General features: G+C 37.3%; 1 protein-coding gene across 6 annotated transcripts in view; it reads left to right on the top strand.

The window, feature by feature from the left end:
- The window catches only part of GTF2I (general transcription factor IIi), a 69,898-nt gene that overhangs the window by 36,576 nt on the left and 13,116 nt on the right, over nt 1-20,206 (top strand). For all 6 annotated transcript variants that reach the window (XM_087717203.1, XM_087717202.1, XM_087717207.1 and 3 more), the window contains 11 exons: nt 3,851-3,916; nt 6,793-6,976; nt 10,445-10,503; nt 12,364-12,435; nt 13,452-13,635; nt 14,688-14,746; nt 16,009-16,080; nt 16,947-17,130; nt 17,802-17,860; nt 19,095-19,196; nt 20,056-20,154. In XM_087717203.1, coding sequence (XP_087573329.1) covers nt 3,851-3,916; nt 6,793-6,976; nt 10,445-10,503; nt 12,364-12,435; nt 13,452-13,635; nt 14,688-14,746; nt 16,009-16,080; nt 16,947-17,130; nt 17,802-17,860; nt 19,095-19,196; nt 20,056-20,154 — 1,140 coding nt within the window. The remainder of the gene's footprint in view (nt 1-3,850; nt 3,917-6,792; nt 6,977-10,444; nt 10,504-12,363; nt 12,436-13,451; nt 13,636-14,687; nt 14,747-16,008; nt 16,081-16,946; nt 17,131-17,801; nt 17,861-19,094; nt 19,197-20,055; nt 20,155-20,206) is intronic.

Genomic DNA, 20,206 nt, shown 5'->3' with positions numbered 1-20,206 from the left:
TAACTGTTCAATGCTCTTGCAACTTGGAATAGTTGCTGACTGAATAGCAATAGCACTTAGACTTATATACTTCACAGTGCTTTACAGCCCTCTCTAAGCAGTTTACAGAGTCATCCTATTGCCCCAAACAATCTGGCTTCTCATTTTACTTACCCACCTTGGAAGGATGGATGGCTGAGTTAACGTTGAGCCTGGTGAGATTTGAACTGCCAAATTGCAGTCAGACGGCAGTCAGCAGAAGCCACTGCACCACTGAATGGTTTTTGGTTGAGGACTACCTGTAAACGTCTGCAAGATGATGCAAAATCTTGAGATAAGAAAAACATCGAAAAAGACTTTTGAAGAATGAAATCCAAAAAGAGTAGCTACAATATCAGATAGATGATGAGGATGAATTAGAAAAAGATGCTTCACTGGATCTATAAAAGAAACTGGCTGTGACTTCAAAATTTAAAAAAGAAATGTACAAATGAGAAACCAAAAAAGGGACCTGGATAATTCTTTCTGATTGGATTTACAAAAAAGGCTTGTTAAAGCCTCGAAGAACTCTTGATGAGACGAAGCAGAAATGAAGAGAAATCAAATCTTACAAGAATGGTTGAAATACTTTGAAGTTCTCTGACACATAAAATCTAAGATAGTCATACTGGCTATGGGGGGAAAGTATATATTTTGTAGAACTAAATTTATTGCCTAGACATATATTTTAAAGATTCAGAATGTTCATATGAAAGTAGATGTTACGATAGATGTAATCAAGCTCTTCAACAGGCTTCTTTGAATTTAAATATTGTGGAAAGTATGATAGAAGGAAGACAAGGAGGTAGTGATTTGATGTCATGTACAAACCAGTAAGCTAGCCTTTTATAGAATGCATTAATGAGGCTGATAGTGTGGAATTAAGCTACCGTATATACTCAAGTATAAGCCGAGTTTTTCAGCCCACTTTTTGGGCTGAAAAAAGCCGCCTCGGCTTATACTCGAGTCAGTGAAAAATTTGCCCAAAATGGAGGAGAAAAAGGGGCGGGGCCATGCCGCTGGGTGACGCTCGTGAATGGCCCGGCGCCCCTGTGAGTTTCCCCTCCCTCTGTGTCAGTTTGCCGCGCAGCGCGCACCGCACCATCCCCCCTCCTCACGTTCTAATGTAATGCAGGGCTGTCTTACAATTCCCCTTCCTCCCCCTCCTGCATTAGGCCTCAAAAGATACGGTACCCAAACAAGTCTTTTTTTTTTATCCTGTTAGAAATGGATCCCAATACTTCTACCGGTAATCCTGGACCAAAAGAAAAACGCAGGTCATTCGAAGCTGGTTTCAAACTTAAGGTTGTGTCAAGAGCAGAAGAAAGCAATAACAGTATTGCAAGTAGGGAATTTTGTGTTGATGAAAAACAAGTGAGGGAATGGCGGAAAAAGAAAGCTGACTTGGAAAATATTCCAAAGGCAAAAAAAGCTCAACGTGGTTTAACAACTTCATATGGGACTCTAGAGACTGAATTGCATAAATGGGTTATGGAGTGTCGTCAAAATGGTTACTGCGTAACACGCATGGGAATTCGCTTACGTGCCCTTCAAATGGCACAAGATGACAAATTAAAAGCACCAGGCATTGAAAAATTTGTTGCGTCAGCAGGATGGTGTACCCGCTTCATGAATAGGTTTGCCCTATGTTTGCGGCAAAGAACAAAGATTTCACAGAAGTTGCCAAAAGACCTTGATGAAAAAGTGATGTCATTCCATTCATTCATCATAAAACAAAGAAGGATCCATAACTATGACCTGGGAGATATTGGAAATATGGATGAAACACCTATGACCTTTGATCTTCCAAGCAACAGAACTGTGGCAAGTTTGGGAGACAAAACTATTTTTCTCAGAACCACAGGAAATGAAAAAAAAAATTTCACAGTTGTTCTGTCATGTTTGGCTAATGGAACTAAGCTGCGGCCTGTCATTATTTTTAAAAGAAAGACCTTGCCTAAAAAGGTCAAATTCCCACCACGAATTACAGTGCGCGCACATATTAAAGGCTGGATGGATGAAGACGGAACAAAAAAATGGCTGGAAGAAATTTGGAAAGAACGACCAGGAGCAGCCTTAAAGAAAAAACCATCATTGCTAGTTTGGGATATGTTCAGAGCCCACACATCTGATGACATAAAAAAAATGGCAAAATCTTCTCAAGTTACTTTGGCCGTTATTCCAGGTGGGCTTACATCTGTATTGCAACCGCTAGATGTGTGTTTAAATAAACCTTTTAAAGACCGTGTGAGAAAGATGTTGCATGAATGGATGACAAAAGGTGGAAATCTGATGAAGCCCGACATAGAATTGATAGCAAAGTGGGTTCGTGATGCATGGGAAGATATTCCGGAGGACATGGTGCAACACGCCTTCAAGAAATGTGGCATTAGTAATGCTATGGATGGCAGTGAAGACAGCGCTTTGTATGAGAACGACAGCTGTGATGGTGATGACTGCGAACTCAGTGATGATGACAATGTCTATGCTGATAACCTCACACCAGCTAATGCTGAAGCTCTGTTTGGACATACAGATGAGGAGGAGGAATCCAGTTTTGAAGGATTTTAACTCTTGTGTTTTAGCTTGGTTGCTGAATGAGCTAAGGTTTTTGTACTTTTAAAGTTATTGTTGATACCATATTGTTTTTATTGACCCTCTTTTCCACTTACAGAGCTAGTTTACTGTTTTTCTTTGAAATAAATATTCAAAAACATTATTGGTATCTATTTTTATTTTTGAAATTTACCGGTAGCTGCTGCATTTCCCACCCTAGGCTTATACTCGAGTCAATAACTTTCCAGTTTTTTGTGGTAAAATTAGGTGCCTCGGCTTATATTCGGGTCGGCCTATACTCGAGTATATACGGGTAAGTGGTCTTGGGCTTGTTTCATGTTTGTTATGTAATTAGGGATAGCCTTAATCCTGACATGGAGATGGATTGATTCTAAACCAAATCAGAATTTTATTTGGGCCTAACATTCAAAATCCAATATATATTTTGTATATAAATACTTCCATAATTTAGAAGGTCTTCTTAACTTCAGTGGAAGTAAGCTACAGACTCACTAAAGAGAGATAATTTTTCTTTGTAAAAAATGTGATTCTTTATCTGGGAGATAATTAGATGGAGGGAGGGAGGGATGGATTGGTGGGTGGATGGATATTTATTTATTGCAGGCTTTACTGTCTATATTCACAAATTAGCAACTAGATAGAATTAATATTTAGAATGAAATAAGTTAAAAGGTTTGGTTTATCTTCTAAACCAGAGATGTCAAACTCAAGGCTGGCCTGCGGGCTCATGGGACTGCCCTGGAAATCACAATGGACTGGCCTGCAGTGCTTCTGCAAGTGAAAACAGAGCTCAGAAGGGCCATGCACGGCCTTCCCGGAGCTCTGTTTTTGCTGGCAGAGGGCTAGCAAAACAAACTAAAAACAAAACAAGGAGAAATGTTTCCACTTTTGCATTTGAGCATCCAAGAAGGGACAGGAAAGGAGAAAGGAAAAGAGGAAAGAAAAAGAAGGGAAGATGAGAAAAGAGCAAGGAAGGAAAAATAAGGAAAGAGGGAAGGAAGAAGAAAGAATGAAGAGGGAAGGAAAAAGAAAAGGAAGGAAGGAAGGAGATTATAAGAGGAAGGGAGTGTCTGAAGGAAGTGCTTCCTTAGCACTTGGCCACCCCAGGTACCTCTGACATGAGTGATGTCAAACTGGCCCTGTTCCCTCCATCCCCCCCCCTCCTTGGTCAAACACAACCTTGATGCAGCCCTCAATGAAATTGAGTTTGATACCCCTGCTCTAGAGCGCTAAAAGATGCTTTTTTTCCTTTCAGAGAAATGGAATGCCCGAATTACAGACTTGAGAAAGCAAGTTGAAGAATTATTTGAAAGAAAATATGGTATGTGTCTTCTTCCCCCCCGCTCCCCAGTTGTCCAGTTATATTTAAATACTTCTAATAACTTTTTAAAAGTTTGACTTCTTTATGCCATTGAGTCTTTTGGTGTATTGTTCTGCCATTGTCCAAGAGCTGTCAGTGCCAAAGAGTGCTTATAACTGATTGGTTCTGCAGACTTGGAGAGATTGCAATAGGTTTTAGTATTTTCTGCTTTACTGAAGGGCCTGCTGTTGGAAGTTCTGCAAGATAATTGTTTTTAGACTTGGCTTCCTAAGAATGCAAATCCTTTGCATGGAATTTAAATACGCTGCCAAGAAAAGCTGTAGCCAGGCACCTGCACAAAATAAAAACAGTATTAATATTGCATATTTTCCGGGAATTAATTTTTCTCCTATACGGTTTGAAAAGGCATCTTTATGAGTTAATCTATACTGCTTGGAAGATAGGAATCTCGTGACAAGCTAAGCTAGTGTTAATGATGGTACTCTTAATCTCCTCCTCCAATTCTGTTTCCCACTTTACCCAGTTTATGCCTCAAAAAGTTTTCATATTCTACTGAAGCTCAATTCTGTTCATAATTTTATTTCTCTGACTTTTTTTTTTTTTGCACACTTAAAAAAAATCTATGTTCTTTAGTTGTAGAGTATAGTAAAGAATACCAAGTATCAGATTAAGGCTGAAAAAAAGGATACTTTATCTAAGATACACTTCTGGAGCCAGACTGCTTTTTTCTTGGAAACTGGAAAATAATTATCCAGACAATAATTATCCAAGATTGCTGTTTCCAAGGAAGGCTTCTTCTGAATGGGATATGCAACTTAAATACAGTGAGACAACCCCTGGTATCAAAGAGTTCTGCCAGCTTTCTGAAACTGGTTACAAACCAATACATGCTAACTGCCCAAAAGAGCCAGGAAGAGCATGGATTTCCAGCTACTTTCCACTTCATCCAAATCTAACAAGCCGGAATGAATCCTAAATTCCTCCACACCCCACCTAGGAGACGGCATAGATTTTGACAAATTTAAGTATATATGGCAATCATTATCACATTGTATATTTAAGCATGAGCTTTTGTGCTCAAATCAAGTTCATTTTTAGTTTACTGGTGCTCCAGATGTAATTTCTGCCACATCATCTCCTGAAGACCCTTAATATAAACCAAGGCCTTCTTTCAGAAAGAGGTCATTTAGGATATGTCATGTCAAGCTGCCATTCTCCAAATGTTTTGGAGAATTACATTCTGGCTATCAACACGGTGAGCTCCAGTTGCTAGCTCCAAGTAGAATGCCAGCTCCAACCTTTTAGTACTGCCAACACCACAAAACAAACACTATCTTAAAGTAAAAACAAAACAGGGAAAAATAACAAAACAATAAATTAACAAAATAGAAAATTCCTGGTAAGTTTCCACTCAGAGTCAAGTGTATCTGACATTTTGAAGATGTTGATGTGCAGTTTTTGTATTCTATGTCTGCAGCTGCCTAACATTTAAAAAGTTGAATTTAGAGGCAAAGGAAGGGGATGTGAAAAATGTATGAAAATACGACGTTTTTATATTGGCTGCATAGATGTCTTTTCGTTTGGGTAGACCTTATTTACTCCTAACCTATCTCCCCAATCCACATATTGCATTGTTCAGCAGCATTTCCTGGCTCACCGATACTATTTCAGACTGTAGTACAATGGACCAGATGTGCCACATTCCTCAAATCCTAGAAGACCTCGCAGTATTTAAGACCAGCAAACATTTTGCTATTCTATTATTATTTTACTTTGGCTGCGATCACAGTATGAGGCTGATTTCTTTTTTGATAAAAGAGAACAATTGCTAGACTCAAAACATTAAAAGCCAGTTTTCCAGCAGTGGTAAAGCCACTGCACAATTCAAAGATTCTTGAAATTTTAGATGACCCTGAAATCACAAATTACCTGTCCTATTAATTTTGAATCTACAATTCTCCCTTGACAATTTTTGGATCAGTCCAATCTCTGTGCATTGGCAGAATCCGTTAGATATTGAGGATTCTGAAGTGAACTATATTACAGTGTCTTCTTTGCCTATGCAGAAGATTGGGAGACAAAGCTCTCTTATTTTGAGTCACCTTAAGAATAAGAACTGAAACTCCTTCTTTCTTCTCTCTTTTTACTTCCTGCCAAATGCAGGTGTTGCTCTGTTCAATGGGTTATTTGCTCCCACCTCCTCTCCCCCTGAGAAATGATGAGAATACAGAAAGAGGGAGACGTAAGATGGTCCTATTACATTTTTACATCCTGACTCTAGATGAAAACATCCTTTTGTAGGTGTGATCATCCAACTGCAGGCCTACAGAACATATTTGTGAATAGCAAGTAAACTCAACTTCTGGGTTAACATGGACATGGCATAGATTTATAGTTGAGGTTTGGTATCTGTGTGAACTAGTGTGATACTTCTGAATCAGAAAAATAAACAAATCAGAAAATAAAATACAAATTGTTCTGGGTCTGTACCATTTATAGCTTGATGAAATAGCTGCACTAGCAATCCAGATTTATGATCATTACTATAGCTGTAGAGGACCTGCGCTGAGAGATTACAATGTTAAACACATTAGAAAAAATAAAACTAGTTAATTCTGAATCATAGTTTGACTATGCTGTATGTGTTAAGAGCTCAAAACCAGGGTGCTAATATATTGTTAATGAAAATTACTATTAGTCATTGATGCTACTTGGCATCAGTTTCAGGTTTGGAACCTTGGGGGTCCCTTCCTTTATTTAAAATAGGGTCCATTGAAACATGTCATTATGTTGGTTACATTCAACATCCTTGGGAGCAAATAGTTTGGCATTCTTTATTTAAACTGTAATATAATTTTTCCTTGTTTACATTAAAGCTGAAGCTATTAATGCAAAAGGGCCTGTATCTATCCCGTATCCACTCTTCCAATCTCATGTTGAAGATCTGTATGTGGAAGGATTACCAGAAGGAATTCCTTTTCGTAGACCCTCTACTTATGGGATCCCACGTCTGGAACGGATTTTACTGGCAAAGGAACGGATCCGATTTGTGATTAAGAAGTAAGTTGGATTTAACTTTGTGGAGAAATACAGCAGCCTTTTCTTTCCCCCCAAAAGAATGGCTGAATTGTGGTGGTCTCCATCTCTCTTCACCTTCTTGCAAGAACTAGAATCGAGTCAATCGCACACTGAAATGTACTTATAAATAGGGAGTATGCAAAATGAAAAAAAGAGTTCTGTTTCAATTTGGAACAAATCACTACTTTCTACATGTTCTGGGAAACCATTCTAGTTACCATTTGGCCAACATCATACCCAGAATGTTTTCACTGTTCTGAATTTTGGATAAAACATAAATGGATAGGGAAATAAAGGAAGCTGCCTATGTATTCCTCCCTCTCGCTTTCCTCTTTTTCAGCAAGTGCCAACATGTCATATCCCTCAAGCCTGCTCCCCCTTCACCCTAGAGTCTTCTTTTTCCTCCATCCCTTTTGCGGTTCCCATGTATGCATCAGTGCAACATACACTGCTGGCCTGATCTTCAATCTTCCCAATACTTTCCCCTCCTTCAGTTGCCACTGGTGACTCATGGCAACATTACCCAACCCTCTCCACAGCACCATCTCATATTCCAGAATGCAGTCACTATTCATGCCAATCCAAAGCTTTTAGCTGAAGAAGCTTCTTGAATGAGAAGCAAAATGTCTTAAAAAAAAACCACCTAGGAAATCCAGTTGCCTCTTGAAAAAACACATATGGGAGAACCAGGACCCGGAGGACTGAGAATCTCCATAGATATTCACGCCAACATTCCCCTGTATCTGCATTGGAGGGAAGAGAAGATAGATGTTGAGAAAATTGAGGAGAGCAGTCTGTGGAATATTCCACACTGGATACTAGACATGATTGAAGGGAGGGAGAGAAGGTGTAGAAAGCATTGGGAAGATCAAGGCATAGGTGGGCTGATGTGATACACCATGCTGGGAGCTGCTGAGGGGAGAGAGGGAGTGACATGCTTCAGCCATTTCTCCCGTTTCCTCAACCACCAATCCTAATGTCCATAAGTTCCACCTCCCTTCTCCCTCCCATGCCCTCTTCTGATTAGAAACAAATTTGTACACAAACCAAAACATTTGAAACATATGTTTTACTTGAGGCACAAGTCATCTAAAAATAGCTGTCTCATGCTTGAACAGTTTTAGGCACAGATCATTTTGCTAATCTTTACCTTTAAAGTAAAGACAGACAGAAAAAGGAAACTTGCTTTTAAGAAATCTAGGACAATTATGTTTGATCCTGAGCAGAAGCACGGGGAGGGGAGGGAGGGAGCCTGTTAGATAGCCAGAGGGAACTGAGTACAATTTGGACACTGAAAGCAGGTTTTGAATGATGGAGGAGATCCCGTGAACAAGATGAGCATAAGCACAAGCACATTTAACATGATTCTTAACACAACCACTTTGAATAGTAAACATTCAGAGAAAGGAGGAACTAAATGGAACTGTGTGCATGTGGTTTGGCTCAACTGTAACTATATCTGCTGATTATGCTGGAGTATTTTGAGTTTCAAAATTCCACGACTATGTGTTTGATTTGTTGATGGTTCTTAACATCCATTTAATGTCCCTATTGATAATATCAAATTATGCCATTTGCATCTTTGTTTGCCAGTGAGGAAACACTTTGACCATTTTGCCACAGTGGAGCCAGGGCACCCGATAGTGAGTATCTGCTCCTACACATCCTAGAGGCAGGACATAGTTTTCTCTTAATCCTTCCTCCCATGGGAGGGGAATAGTTCCTTTCCCCAGTTCTAGCCTTGCCTTGCTTTGGGGAATAAATCTATACAAAGGTTCTGACAGCTATCCACATGTTAACATAGATCATTGTTTCTAAACCTCAGCAACTTTAAGATAAATGGACTTATGCTGGCTTGGGAATTTGGGGAGTTGAAGTCCACACATTTTAAAAGTTGTTGAGGTTGAATACTTAATAGAAAGTATTATAGATTCCCCCCCCTTTTCCCCCTTTACTTTCCCTTTTATTTTCCTTTGTTAAAAAGCCTAGTTAGCTCTCATGACTAACAACTCACAAATGGAAATTCCTATGTATGGACAGTAGAGAATTTCTCTGATGACTGCAGCCAAAGAAGGGAAGAAAATATCTGCCAAATGCTCAGGGGTGAATAACTATAGACATCTTTTTAATGCTCTATGTCAGGGGTCCCCTATTTGGAACCGGGCTGCACAAACAGCAGGTCAGCATGCACACAGCTTGACTTGCACAAGCGGTGGCCCAGGGTCTGTACATATGCACACACAACTCAACTTGTGCAAGTGCCATCCCACTGTTTGCACAGGTTGAGCTGCGTGCGTGCACGCTGGCCCGCCTCTCCCATGGCCTAGCCCCCCTCCCCCCCCCCAGCCAGACTGCCCAGCTGCAAAGGTTGGGGATTGCTGCTCTATGTGTTGAAATTAAAAGTATATATAAAGCACTCCTGCTACATACTGAAGTATGATGTTTGGTCAAAGAAAAATACTTAGAACATTTTTATTTGAAAGAATGACTGGCAAAACTATAATTATTCACCACTGAGCATTTGGCAGATATTTTCTCAAAATGTCAGTCTTTCAATCAGAATTGCTTTCAAATAGATAAACTGAAGAAGGCATGGTAGTTTTCTATGCTTAGGATGAATATAGTTAATTGCTAGAGCCAGAGAACAGAAGTCCAGGCAGAGACCGAAGTTAGCACTTTTGTGTTGAGACACCAGCACTTTTACTCCCCTGTATGTTCATGAGAGAACGAAAATGAAAAAGACAAATAATGTCTCAGTGTGATTGTGGAAATTGTTTTGACATTGGGAGCCCCTTGAAAGTGTCTTGGGGACTCCCCCAGGTGTCTGACCACACTATGAAAACCACTGTTCTATTGGATGCCCTGCCTTTGGAGGCAAACAGTCATTGGATTTACTGTGAAAGTTTGTAGTATGTAGCAGAGACAAGGCCTCCAGCTCATACCTAATAATTATGGCAGAAAAGGTTCCCCCCCATCTATATCTGCCCCTCTATTCCTAATTTTCTCAAATATTTTATCTTTACGTCTTTTTCTGGTTTATTCTGAAACTGGGAAATAGCTTATCCTTTCCCACTGGAAAGTAGGATTAGAAGAAATCTAAGCCCTGCCTCCAAGATGTGTGGGAGAAGATGCCCACTACCAGATACCCTCTCTCTGCTTAGAAAATTAACCTTTATGGTAAGTTCAGTGTACCATCTTCTCAAGCCAAACTTGGTTTATCACATTCCTGCATAGTGTATTTTCCTGTTGAATGGTGTTCTTAATTTAGGTTTATAAATCTCTGCTATAATTTGGTCTTCTCACATTGTAAAACATATTCTTGTTTAATTTCTCTGTTCATGGGAATGAGTAGAGGTATATGACACATAAAACAATATTTGCTATGGGCTAAAGTTGGTAATCAGTGGAATGTTGATTGCTGAAATACATACTTTGTTTGAATGTTTGCAGGCATGAGTTGCTAAATTCAACACGAGAAGATTTACCATTAGACAAACCAGTTACAGGAGGTAAGTGTGTGCACCCTAGGTGTGGCTGCATTTGATGTAGATTTGTGAACAATTTTTGATGGAAATTGATGGTCAACCATTGACAATGTATCCATGGTTGTAAAAACCTGAGCTTAGAAGTCATCTAGAGAAGTCCATTGACACTTATTTTAATGGGTTGGTGTTTGTGGGGAGAGCTAGGCAAAGATCCTTTTTTACATTTTCAAGCCTTTAAATTTGCTTTAGGTCAATAATCATCAATTTTAGATTTGTAATTTTTTTTTAAAAATGTACCTTTTAAAGATTCTTCATAAAATGTTTTGAAAGTGTCATTAAAATATAGTAAACAAATTAAAACATTTCAGTAAATAAGTCATTGTAATAAAAATATAGATGCAAAACATTTGTAGTAGAAATTATCTATTAACAATTACATTATTTAAGGATACTTAGTTGAGCAGAAACAGTTATACAATCTGATTTATCTCTAGTGAATTGACCCTGCCCACCAAAAATCAGCCCAATTTAATTTCATTGCTTTGAAAGATCTATAACCTGCTTTTAGAGAACTTTTTGTAAATAAACATATATGAATTATTGTACATAGTATCTTTTTACTCCCAGTATTTGCAATTAGTGAAATTGAAATTGTACCAACTAAAAAAATGGAGAACTTGGATCAGTGGTTTGAATAAGTTTAAGACTATGTTTCTATCAATCATGGGCATCTCTTCCTAACCAAAGTGCTGCAAAAATGACAACTTGTGTCATGTTACTATGATACGTGTACATATGCCAAGTTTGCAGTATATGTATGCATTCTCTTTTTTTCTCACATGTACATCCATACATACCAATATTAACATTTCTCCATGTACATTGAGGATACCTATGTGTTCTGACCTCCCTCGTTCCACACCAAGCACACTCCGAGCCAAAGATAAGTTACGGCATTTAATTAACAGACAGACAGGTCCTTGGCAGCAAACCGGCACAGACAAGATTGGGCAGCAATAAACACAGATAAGGCTTGGCAGCAATCCAGCCTGCCAAGCTCACAGTAATGTCCTCCAATATTCAATCCTGCGTTGACTTCTGCAAAGAGGGGCGTGTGCACAAGTAGTCTTTTTATAGGCTGGAGAGAAGCCTAATGACCACCAGCTGAGTGCAATTACCTCCTGTAACTGCGCAACTGTTCCTTACGCCTATTAGCTCTTCAATGCCGGGCATCCAGGAACAACTCACTGCTGGACTCAGACTCACTCTCCCTTGTCTCCTCCCCACTGGTCCAAGGCTCAGGTGCCTCCTGGTGGCCATCCAGCCTCTCTGCACCCTGCTCGGAGTTGGAACCATGTCCAGGCTCCTCCAACTCCTCGAGAGCTGACTCATAGGGCCCCTCGCTGTTGGAGTCTGGTGGCAGCTCCAATGGCTCCTGCTGGGCCACAACACCTATGCTACTGATACGCTGTAAATATTAAAAGAACTGAAATGTAAATAGGCTTGTTTCCTGCTGAATTGGATATTTAGACTGTAATAGCTACTCTGAGATCAGAGGTGCATTTTCTGGTTGTCCTTTTGCCCTGGTTACCCTTATTTGGTCCTTGTCACGTGATTAGCTATCTGTCTGGTGCTTAGAAAAGCTGCAATATCTGCCCTTATTCGTTGTTTTGCCCCTTATTATAGTTGCACTATCCTTGATAGCTATTGCTTATAAATGCACTTATTAAAATTATCTTCCTCTGGCCTTTTCCTCTACCAAAATTATTCATCCTTGAAGATGGAAAGCCTGGAAAAGTGAAATTAAATTTTCTGAGAAAATAAGGAATTGCCTTTGGAATATTAACTATTTTAGTAAAATCCTTATTTCACCATTGATTATAGTGAAAGAAGAATGGTATGCCAGAATTACAAAACTAAGGAAAATGGTAGATCAGTTATTCTGCAAAAAATTTGGTAAGTACACTTGATAGCAATTCGTGGTGCATGTGTGTTTGTAACCTCTTTACAATACCTGAAAAAAAGTCTACCAGTTTGGGCATAACTCTTCTTTCTGTACTGGGATGCTAGTCTCTTATAATTATTTCTAAATAATTATGTGGATAGACAGCTACTTCGTCTACTTGGTTTTATGTACTATAAAGCATCCAGTCTTGGAATCAGGTGATGTCTAAATCTAATTATAATTACTGGTCAATTAATAATTTAAAAATTATAAATAAATATATTGCTTTTCAATGAGAATCCTGCCCTGTAAAAAAGAAAGGAAATAATTTTTATGAGAGAAGCAGTGTAAAAAAAAATAGCATCAAGTACAGTGGTACCTCAGTATTCAATTGCTTTAAAACTTGTCAAATTTGGTACTCAATGCAATTTGACACAAAAAATGTTCTCCCAGTACTCATTCCTTATTTGGTACTCAACACACTGCAAAAGGAAGTGGGGGACAGCAACAGAAGATGGACAGGAAATAGGTCATTCTGGGAAGGTTGCTGACATAGGAAAAGGGACAAATAGGAAATCCTTCCTGGTCGAAACAAAGGGTCATGTAGTTTGTTTGGTACTCGTCCTTTTTAGTACTTGCCGCCTGTTGGAAGCAATTAATGATAAAAGTACCAAGGTGCCACTATATCGTGTTTCTCCCAAAATAAGACAGGGTCTTATTTTTTTACCACCGAAATAAGTGCTTGGACTTATTTTTGGGGAGGTCTTATTATTTTTGAGGTGCAGGAGCTGACGAGCGTGGTCACCTCATGGCTGGTGCTGTGTTGCAATATTTTCAGGAAGTGCTTATTTTAGCGCATGCGCTCAAAAACCCAATTGGGCTTATTATCCAGGGAGGGCTTATTTTCGGGGAAACGGTATAAGTTCAATCCATTTCTGAGATGCTATTTTATAAATCAGGACATTTGTAGTTTAAGTCTTGTTCTTGCACAGAATCTGATGCCTTGTGTTGCTATGTTTTTTAATAGCTGAAGCCTTGGGAAGCACTGAACCAAAGGCTGTACCTTATCAGAAATTTGAAGCGCATCCCACTGATCTTTATGTGGAAGGTTTGCCAGAGAATATTCCATTTCGGAGTCCCTCTTGGTATGGAATCCCTCGGCTAGAGAAAATTCTTCAAGTGGGGAATAGGATAAAGTTTGTAATAAAAAAGTAAGACCAGTTACCTTTGCATTTCAGTATGTTCTTATTACATTTGTAAGATAAAAAACAATCCAATTTTAAGCAATATAAAATATATTAAGGGACACAATGAATGCTTGGCTGTCCACAATATTCTCAGAAGTCTTCTCTGGAAGCAAAGTTCAAAAGTGTCAATACTTTTCTGATCTGGCCTCTTCAAAGCCCAACTTTGTATAGAGTATTTCAGTGAATAATGTTGCTTGATCTGTTTTGATTGTTTGTAGTTACAGATGCATCACAGTATTTGAGTATCTCTACCAAGGGCTTTGGAAAGCACATCCAGTTTACTTTCTTCCGTTTTACATTCATCTTTAATGTCTTTAAGTTCATTCCACTATTCCTCTCTCTCTATCAATTATGTTTAGTACTTCAAAGTGTTTCCTAATGTTCTCTTTGAAAATGGTGGATATAAGATCAAGATCACATTAGAGAAACTGGTTGGCTTTTTCTTTCTTAGTTTAACTTGTGCAAGTTCCAAGTTGAGTCCTTTATGAACTGTTGCATATTTCAGGTCTTCCTGCAGATTCTTTTAATTTAAAATAAAGCAAGTCATCATATTGAAAGCATCAGAATTTACCTTTATTCCAGCCAAGTTATAGGCCTGGTGTATATCCCAGAAATGTTTTTAGAAAATAAAATTTTATGTAGGTTTTGGCTTAGAAGATAAAAATGACATATTTCAGAGCTAAAAAACAACCCCCTATCTTCTTGATCTTCTGGTAAATACATGTGCATCCTTTGTGTAAAAGTTGGGGACTCCAGTTGAAAACCAGTCTATGAATTGTAACGTTGTAAAATTATCAAACAATTTTTTGGGTAGTCTTAATGATGAGTAAAACAAACAGGGTTTATATGTATTTAAAATTAATGAGTGGACTCTGTCCTATTTTGCATTTTGAGCTGCTATAATCTAATTGAGTTGTTTCAAAATAATTTTCATAATATATAATTCAGAAAACAGACCCAAAATATTTGAAAGATAAGTACCATAGAATCATTGTCTATATTTTTTTTAATTCTAGGCCAGAACTACTCACAGTCAGTTCCACAGAAGTTACTCAACCAAGAACAAACATGCCAGGTAAGATAAATGTTTCTTAAGATGATAGGAACACCTTTTCCCCCTTCGGGTAGAGGTGCCTTTCTTTTTTTTTTCTTCCCATTTTATATCTAGAGTATGGAACTCCATTTCTTTTCTTTCTGATACAGCTCGATATTCTCCTTTGTTTTTACTTACCCATTGTGATTTGAAAGGCAAGGGTTTGATAATGCTTAGCATATAAAATTTGCAATCTTCCAAATGTTACAATTCCCAGTATCCCTCATCATTAGTCATGCCAGTTGGGACTACTTTGACTTATAATTAAGTGAGATCTAGCAAGCCATAGATTCTCCTCCTCTACCATAGCTTCTTCAGCTCTGGCTCATTATTCTTGTAATTGGAAGCATGTTACTAACTGTTTCTGACTCTGTCTGTCACATTTATCATGGTGGGAAGAAAAATAAAAGTAGGACTAAACTCAGTTAGTAACCTCTTATGGGCTGAAGTGATAGCTGCTCTCATTTTATTCTTCAACTTAAAAAAGATAAGATTTAATGCAGATTCTAAGACCGGCTATTCATTATTTTTGATAGAATTTGAGAAGTAGCTTTAATTTTTAGTAATTACAATCCAGATTTTTAAAAGGAATAATTGATTCAATTAGCAATAGGAACTATTAAAATGTTTCGCCTAAATAAGTTTAAAATCTTGTGGTCATAAACCTATAGATGATCTTTCATTATTCAATACATTTTTATCATATAATCAAAGTTAGATTATTGAGTAGTTTAAGGTACTAAATCTGTATTTTGAAGATGAGCAAGTAAACGGTACAATTGCACTATCTCTGTTGTTGTAGCTAAAGATGAGACCTAAATACATATGAATATTTTAGCTTTGCTGAAAATATTGGACCATCCTGATAAAGTTAATTCAATCCATGTTATGGATATGTTGCTGCATATTTGGGATTAATTAGATGATTGGGTCTAATCATAACTTAGACCTTAGCCTGAATTTTCAAGCACACTTATTATTGCTTTTTGTTCTCTGCAACAACAGCACCATCTAAAAAATTATTTTAAATTATAGTACTCCAAATGTGATTTGAATGACTGTCTGGCCCAATATAATTATAGATGGAAAAATAATATTTATGAAACAATAAAATCTAATAATCAGTAAATGAAAATTACTTTTTTGTAACTTAGCTTTGATGGAAATAGAATGTATATCTATTAAATATCATTGTATCTTACTAAAGTGCAATCTATATCTTTTGTATTTTATTTTCATTCCAGTCAAAGAAGATTGGAATGTCAGAATCACAAAATTGAGGAAACAAGTAGAAGAAATATTTAATATGAAATTTGGTAGGTGAAACATTGTTTGTTTGCTAGGCAGTACTGATGTTTCACGTAAACACATAGAATAAAATATAAACTGTGTTCATAATTCTTGTGTTCTGATTAATTGCTTGTTTTTGGAAACGGTGTGAGTGAAACTGCACATACCAAAGTTTCTAGAATTTCTATAAAATAATGTTAAAGAATTATTTAATAAGAAATGTAGTATATAAAGAGTATTGTGTATTGCTGTATCTCTAGAACAATTGTGATGCCTTGCTTTGATCTTATTTTGGATATAGTTCACCATTAATCCCAGTAGACTTTTAAATATCTTGATTTGATTTTTACATGAAAAAAAGTAGGAAAAGACAGCAAATAATTGTATTTATTCAGGGAGATACAAATAGAGTAGTATAAGTGCTGAAATCCACTTGGAGAATTACGTCCTTATATCATCTTATTCTCTCTGAGGCAGTTGCAAGGAAAGTAGTCATGCTAGCAGAGAAGGAGATTCATCATTGTGTTGTCTTGCCATTCTAAAATGAAACTTACATTGGATTAATATCTGTGTAAGACATTCTGAAAAGACACTCTTGGGATTGGAATTATCATTTCCTGCTTTAAAAGGATGACTAACCAGAACATATTTTTTATTGAGAGGTTCAACAAAGTTTTTAAAAAGCCCTTTCATTTGATTAAAGGAAAGTTTTCCAGATTTTGTATACTTGGATTGGTATCATAACAAACAAAAACCTGAACTTAATTAACTATTAAGTAGCCTTTAGCAAGATTGAGAAAAATATCTGTGCCTTTGGTGGGTGAGTTTTATCTTTGAATGTCATTTCTATGGCAGGAGCTTGATCCAAATTAAGTTCTTGCCTCCTTTACAGCACAAGCTCTGGGTCTCAGTGAAGCAGTGAAAGTTCCTTATCCTGTCTTTGAGTCAAATCCTGATAATCTGTATGTAGAAGGTTTGCCTGAAGGGATCCCCTTTCGAAGCCCAACCTGGTTTGGAATCCCTCGCCTGGAAAGAATTGTGCGGGGCAGTGGAAAAATTAAATTCATTGTAAAGAAGTATGTGGATAGTTACTTTTTAATGAGTTTGTATTTGGTTTTATTTCTTGGATTTCATTTTTATTGTGCTGTCTCTGGTAGGTTTCTTAATTTAACAAGACATCCGTTTAATTGTGATCTTAGCCCATGTTATCAATAGAGATACTTAATATGATTTTTAAATGATTTCCTGAATCTTTGAGACTAAGACACTTGGGGACATTAAAACTTGTATTTTGAATGAGGCGCAGATAGTATTTAGAAAGTTTTCCCTTTAGCATAACAGATGTCCAAAGCACTTTTGATTATTATCAATTATTCATTTCAAATATGTGAATAGGATTGAAAAACATAATACAATCATAAAGGATCAAGATTACCAATGGTTATGTTCTAATTTCACCAATTAGAATTAGATGAATTCTCAATTATCTGGCTCAGTTATCTAGCTCTGTCTGTGCTGGGGCAATGTGTACATTTCTGCTATTTAAAATGGGTACAGTAGGTGATGTTTACGAAGTTTAGACTAATTGCTTCTTAATCCTAACAAAAGAGGTCATTTCCTTCTAGTCCATTTTCCTTGCAAAATGTCCCCAAACATTATTCCCTACAGTAACTCCATAGACAGATAACTTTTGTAACTTGAGTGATTGTGAGAATGCTTTAGTAAAAATAAACTGTCTGATTTGTAGGCCAGAGCTTGTTACCTCATTCTTGCCTCCAGAATTGGTTTGTAAAGTGAACACTTCAGGTAAGTGACTATGCAGCTGTAATACTACAGAATGGAAAAATCTGGTGTTGAAAGAGGATATAGGCATTTTAAAAATAAATGCAAAGAAAAGGCTTTCATTTTCTTAATATATTGCATCATTTGACTTTTGAAAGCAGTACCACTGAAATTTGTGGTGGCTGTTGAATCATATGTATTCTATTTAAATTTAGATTTTGGATTAGCATTGATTTGATGATGTTACCTAATTTCACAATGAAACATTTGCAAGAAAACAACCAAGCTTGAAGAGAACTCCATAGTTTGTATTAGTACTACTTCTTTCTGTGGGTTTAGGATGCTGGTTAACTGAGATGCATCCATTAAGGACGCTCCATGTTTTCCAAAGTGTGTCCTCCTTGTTCTAGTACAAGGATGTCAAATACAAGACATGCAGGCCGGATCTGGCCCGCAGTATGGCTTGATAGAGCCCATGGGGCTATCCTGGAAAATGTAAGAGTCCAGCCCATGTGGCTTTGGCCCAGTCTACCCAAAGCGAAGAGGAAACATGCCAGCAATTTGGGGAGTGATGTCAAGCTGGCCTTGCCCACCCAGTTGGCCACGGCCAGTGTGTAGTGTCAAGCTGGTTATGCCCCCCCCCCCCCCCAGTCAGCACGTCCCCTCCCCTGAGGTCAAACATAGCCCTGATGCAGCCCTCAATGAAATTGAGTTTGACATCCCTGTTCTAGTAGAAAGATCATTGGAATAAGATCAGCATTTTTTTTCTATGATCAAGAAAACAACCCAAATACAAAAGCTTATCAGGTTTTAATTGCTTATATAACAGATGGGAGTTTTAGCTTAGTTAGGAAAGAACCTTTGTTTTGTCAACATTTAGTGGCAAAATATAATTGGTTATATAAATAAAAAACAGGTTATTTCTCTCCCTTCCCCCCAGTAGACTTAAAGAACCTTATTTTATTTAAGTCCCACTTGAATACTGCTTTGCTTCCATTCATCTCACTGCTATATCTTCCTATGTGCCCCTTGTTGAGGTCATCATAAAATGCAGCTTAATGGTAAACTCTTTGTTAGAAAAGACAAAAGCCATTTAGTTTTATACTGTGCAAAAAGAGGAATGTTTCTCCACCTTTAAATCTGCTGGCAGAAATTTAACATATTCATATTTTATTAATGATGTTAATGATGTTAACAGTTTTCATGTATAGCTTCCTAAATCATGCAAAAACTAATGGTTTTTAATGTATACAAATAGTAAACGTCTCTGTAGGCTCTCAGAGTCCCAGCAGCTCAAACTCTACACGAAGTCCTGTAAGCAACTCTAAAGTTCCAGAGATTGAAGTTACTGTAGATGAAGGTATGGAATTCGCCCAATTATTTCCTCTTAGGGGGATAAACGTTTGGGATTATGTAGGAAATAAGTCCACTTGGAAATTTTTATCAGAACACAGCTTAAAATGACCTGGATGTTTTGTTTGAAAAAAAAACATTCTTAGAACCAGTGTTTTATGATGATCTTGGAGAATTTGAAATGATCCATTTCAAGTCTGAAACTTCATATTTTAACTATCAAACATTCTGAATATTGCTGCTTAAAACAGATAATTTTGTTTTAACCTGGACTTAGAATTCATAGAATGCACATTCTTTACTATAAATTTTGAAACTCAAAAGTTTGCTAAAAAATTGACATGTTTTGTCTTCTCTTGGAGAGCAGTTTCTGAATCTTACCCTATCAAGAGAGTTTTCTATATAGTTCTTAATTTCCCCACATGTATATTGGATTAGTGCCTTACAGAAATATTTTTAAACTGGGAATTGTATTTCTGGATTCTTGGGCAGTGGCCTTTGGAGAAAGCCTTAAGAAAGGTTAAGGAACCAAAAGAGGTATGTTCTTTTCCCATCAAGCAATCGGTCAACTTGCATGAACAAAGCAGTTGATGGAGCATTGCAGTCTTAAAAGGAATTATTTAGATAGCTTTCTGTTTTTGCTTTTTAAATATATGCTTTATTATTCAATTGCAACTACTGTGAGAATAGTTCAGGGTAGATTGCCTCTTGTAATGTGTCTTTTACATTCTCAGATGAAGGAGTGCTATGCAGACTAGGTTTTTAGAAAAACACAGGAAATTTTGACTGCATATTCAGGATACGCACCATGGAATTGAAACTTAAAGCTAGTTCTAAAATGGAATATATTTGTTATGTTTCAATAGGTCCTGCTAATAGGGTATCAACCTCAGATGTTAGAACTAATCCTCAAACCAATGGATCCAATACAGGCTTTAAGCCAAGAGGAAGAGAGTTTTCTTTTGGTAAGTTCATAAGGAAATTTTCTTTTATGTTAAATTAAGCTTCTTAATTTTG

Source organism: Thamnophis sirtalis, unplaced genomic scaffold (assembly GCF_051295495.1).
Source record: "Thamnophis sirtalis isolate CommonGarterSnake01/CBP01778 unplaced genomic scaffold, rThaSir2_p1.2 scaffold_6, whole genome shotgun sequence".
Lineage (NCBI taxonomy): Eukaryota > Metazoa > Chordata > Lepidosauria > Squamata > Natricidae > Thamnophis > Thamnophis sirtalis.
The sequence above is the reverse complement of the archived record's forward strand: the minus strand, read 5'-3'. Positions and strand labels throughout refer to the sequence as shown.